The sequence below is a fragment of the Nanorana parkeri genome, unplaced genomic scaffold, assembly GCF_000935625.1.
Source record: "Nanorana parkeri isolate BGI_ZX_2015 unplaced genomic scaffold, ASM93562v1 scaffold3163, whole genome shotgun sequence".
Taxonomy (NCBI): Eukaryota; Metazoa; Chordata; class Amphibia; order Anura; family Dicroglossidae; genus Nanorana; species Nanorana parkeri.
This window is the reverse complement of record NW_017309431.1, coordinates 41644-45080: the sequence shown is the minus strand read 5'-3', so window position 1 is coordinate 45080 and position 3437 is coordinate 41644. Positions and strand designations below refer to the sequence as shown.

Here is a 3437-nt window from a genome sequence, read left to right as displayed (position 1 = left end):
CTCCTCCGTGTCTCCCCGGATTCCATCGCTGCTCCTTATCAGAGCCGGCACAGATTGCGAATCATTTACTATGACCTCACCGAGCAAATATTGTTGTCATTGTGTAAGTGTGGAACAAGAAAAGCTTCATCAGCAGTGTGGCCGGCGGCGGCTCCTTCTGAGTACACAGAGCGTTAGACTTTTATTGTCGGCGCGGTTAATGGTTAACCCGTTCACAGGTCTGAGGTGCGTCCGAGAGCCGAGACCAGACTCCGCACGCCGGCTGTAATATGTCGCGTCTATCACCGGAGGAATGAAATGTCTTTGTCGCGTTCCAAACCGCCGCTCGCCTCGACGCCATGGTTACTCGCTGTTATTTGTGAGGCGCAGGTGACAGACGAGAGGTGACAAGCTCCCTGACGTGCCCGCCGGGGGAAGAAAGGCCGCTCTCGGTGCAGAAAATAAGGATTCTTTCCTGTGGTTGTGTGGCGGTGCCGTCCACCGATTCGCTACAGGGCCCGGCGTGGGCTGCGGGTGTGCGACGGACACAGTACAGAAAGTCCATCGCACTCCTGACCGCGAAATCCCTCTTCAAAAGCGGGAGCCGACGGGTGGCAACCGTCACAAACATAAGCAAAAGCAGAGACACCGGCACTCCAATGTGGTAAGCAAACGTCTATTTATTGACGTGCGGCACAACAGGTATTGCAACGAACGTTTCGGGGTCACGCAGGATCCCCTTCCTCAGGAAAAAAGCTTTCGGGGTCACGCAGGATCCCCTTCCTCAGGCAAAAAGCTTTCGGGGTCACGCAGAATCCCCTTCCTCAGGCAAAAAAGCTTTCGGGGTCACGCAGGTTCCCCTTCCTCAGGCTAAAAGGTTTCGGGGTCACGCAGGACCCCCTTCCTCAGGCAAAAAGCTTTCAGGGTCACGTTTCGGGGTCACGCAGGATCCCTTTCCTCAGGCAAGAAGCTTTCGGGGTCACGCAGGATCCCTTTCCTCAGGCAAGAAGCTTTCGGGGTCACGCAGGATCCCTTTCCTCAGGCAAGAAGCTTTCGGGGTCACGCAGGATCCCCTTCCTCAGGCAAAAAGCTTTCAGGGTCACGTTTCGGGGTCACGCAGGATCCCTTTCCTCAGGCAAGAAGCTTTCGGGGTCACGCAGGATCCCTTTCCTCAGGCAAGAAGCTTTCGGGGTCACGCAGGATCCCCTTCCTCAGGCAAAAAGCTTTCAGGGTCACGTTTCGGGGTCACGCAGGATCCCCTTCATCAGGCAAAAAGCTTTCAGGGTCATGCAGGATCCCCTTCCTCAGTCAAAAAGCTTTTTGCCTGAGGAAGGGGTTCCTGCGTGACCCCGAAACATTTGTTGCAATACCTGTTGTGCTGCACGTCAATAAATAGACGTTTGCTTACCACGCACACAGTACACCTGCCTATGGCGCGGGCCGTCTGCCGCCATCATCAAACCACGTGACTCGTATAATAATGATAATTGTACAATATACAGACGGGTCTCATGTGCAGGTCTCTTCCTCCGGCGTCTTTCCAAAACGGGTCACGCAGAATAAGAACCGAGCCCGAATGACGCACAATTCCAGCTTTGTGGTTCATCGAGTGCCAAACTGATCTAAACCCCAACGCATGTGAAGTAATCGGACGTTTCCCCTGAGCCCAGGTCACCGATGTGTCTAGAAATGTATCTATTGTTTGTGCCGGCGCCTTGATTAGACCGACTGGCTCCCGAATAGTGATGGGCTCGGGGCGTGTTCGCAGCGCCACGTGCCGAGCCCGCCGGGAAGCTTGACCGCCAATCACAGATACTGAGACATGTTCCCGGTCCGCAGCCGCAGAGATCGGGAAATGTCTCAGCACCTGCGATCGGCGCCGCCGGCTTCCTGGCACGCGGAGCTGCGAACACGCCCCGAGCCCATCACTACTCCTGAACTCTGCTTTCACTTCTCCTCTTCTCAAGATTGTATCTTCCTCTCTTCCGCAGCCGACGATGTCCTGAAAGGCTCTCAGATCACGTACGTCACTGGCATGGAGGGAGAGGATGGATTGCCGGCGGCGGTGGCCCAGTCAGGGCAGCAGCTGGCTCTGATATCCCAGGACGGCACCCAACATGTGAGTATCGGGGGGTGACGGAGGTACAGCAGCGGTCAGCTTCTTACAGCGCTGTGTCTGCAGCTCGGGATCTGTACACAGGTTATTTCTTTATCGACCAATTGGAGGCATTCAGCAGGAGCAGGGAGGCCGTGCGCAGGAGGCGGGACTACCAGAGGTCAGGGATCAGGCTGGAGAGAGGTCGGTGTCCAGGCCGAGGTCGTGGCAGGCAGGAGGATTGTACGAATGGGGGGGCAGGAGGCTCCGGCACAGTCACACAATCAGAAACCAGCAGGGCAGGAGATATTAATCTCGTGTGTCGAGGCGACAGGAAGTCAGAGCGCCGGGCACCGGGAGAGTTTCTCAGCCTGTGAACTTGCCCAGCAGCAGGGAAGCGCATGCGACCGGATGCACAACCGCAACGCAATGCGCACGCACCGGTTATAACTACGAGGCCGCGCTGCAAGCCCCTGGATGCACAGACCCCAGAGTAACCATAGCGCTGCGGCCCGGGGAGAGGAGGATTGTGGGTAGCGGGAAGTATTTCGATGTTCTAGTTATGACACTGAGGGAGAGAAGTTCAGGAAGGACGATCCATAGACGGCTTTATAATAATCGCTTATTAATCTTTTCTACAAGTTGATGTGATGAGGCGCAAGAAATGCCGCTTCCCGGTGAGATACTCCTCAGACACTTTATTATTACATAGTATTTATAGAGCGCCAACAGTTTGCGCAGCGCTGTACACTTTAGGGCTTTGGTTAGGTGGATGAGTCTGGCAGCTGTATTCATGATAGACTGAAGGGGGGAGGAGCCTGTTCAGAGGTCAGCCAATGAGGAGGGAGTTGCAATAGTCAAGAGGAGATATAAAGGCTGCTGTGAGGACCGCTCCGTTGATTGATGATTGGCCCTCGTGTCCCCAGACTTCATACTGAGGATGTAACGGCCGTTGCTCATAATTCATAGTAACGAGGTTGTCATAACTGTGCCCTTGATGATGTCATCTAACCACCAGATCCGATGCCCTTTCCAGGTGGCCATTGTTGCTCAGGATCTCTCGGCATTCCATGCGGCCTCCACGGAATTGAGCCAACAGCAGCACAGCCACCACCTTGTCACCACCGAGTCCAGGCCGGTCACCCTGCTTGCCACGTCCAACGGGACGCAGATAGCCGTGCAGGTAAGTCCTCGGGGGAAAGAGCCATGCGTGGGCCGGGCAGAGGAGCAAAGTACAACATGTATGACGGTTGTTGTAGTGTCAGTGCGTGATCCGGGATTACTGATCCTCATCCGTGTGAACTGTCTGTCCTGAGAGGACGGAGTCCCAGGAGGGCACAATGATAGGGGGGTGGGGGGGGGG

The 3437-nt window shown here is 55.5% G+C and overlaps 1 protein-coding gene across 1 annotated transcript in view; it reads left to right on the top strand.

Moving 5' to 3' along the window:
• The window catches only part of LOC108802835 (zinc finger protein 143-like), a gene marked incomplete at its 5' end in the record, with an annotated part of 32447 nt that overhangs the window by 22602 nt on the left and 6408 nt on the right, over positions 1 to 3437 (top strand). Inside the window, 2 exons of the mRNA XM_018574688.1 lie at positions 1971 to 2098; positions 3111 to 3257. Of these exons, the coding sequence (XP_018430190.1) occupies positions 1971 to 2098; positions 3111 to 3257 (275 nt within the window). The remainder of the gene's footprint in view (positions 1 to 1970; positions 2099 to 3110; positions 3258 to 3437) is intronic.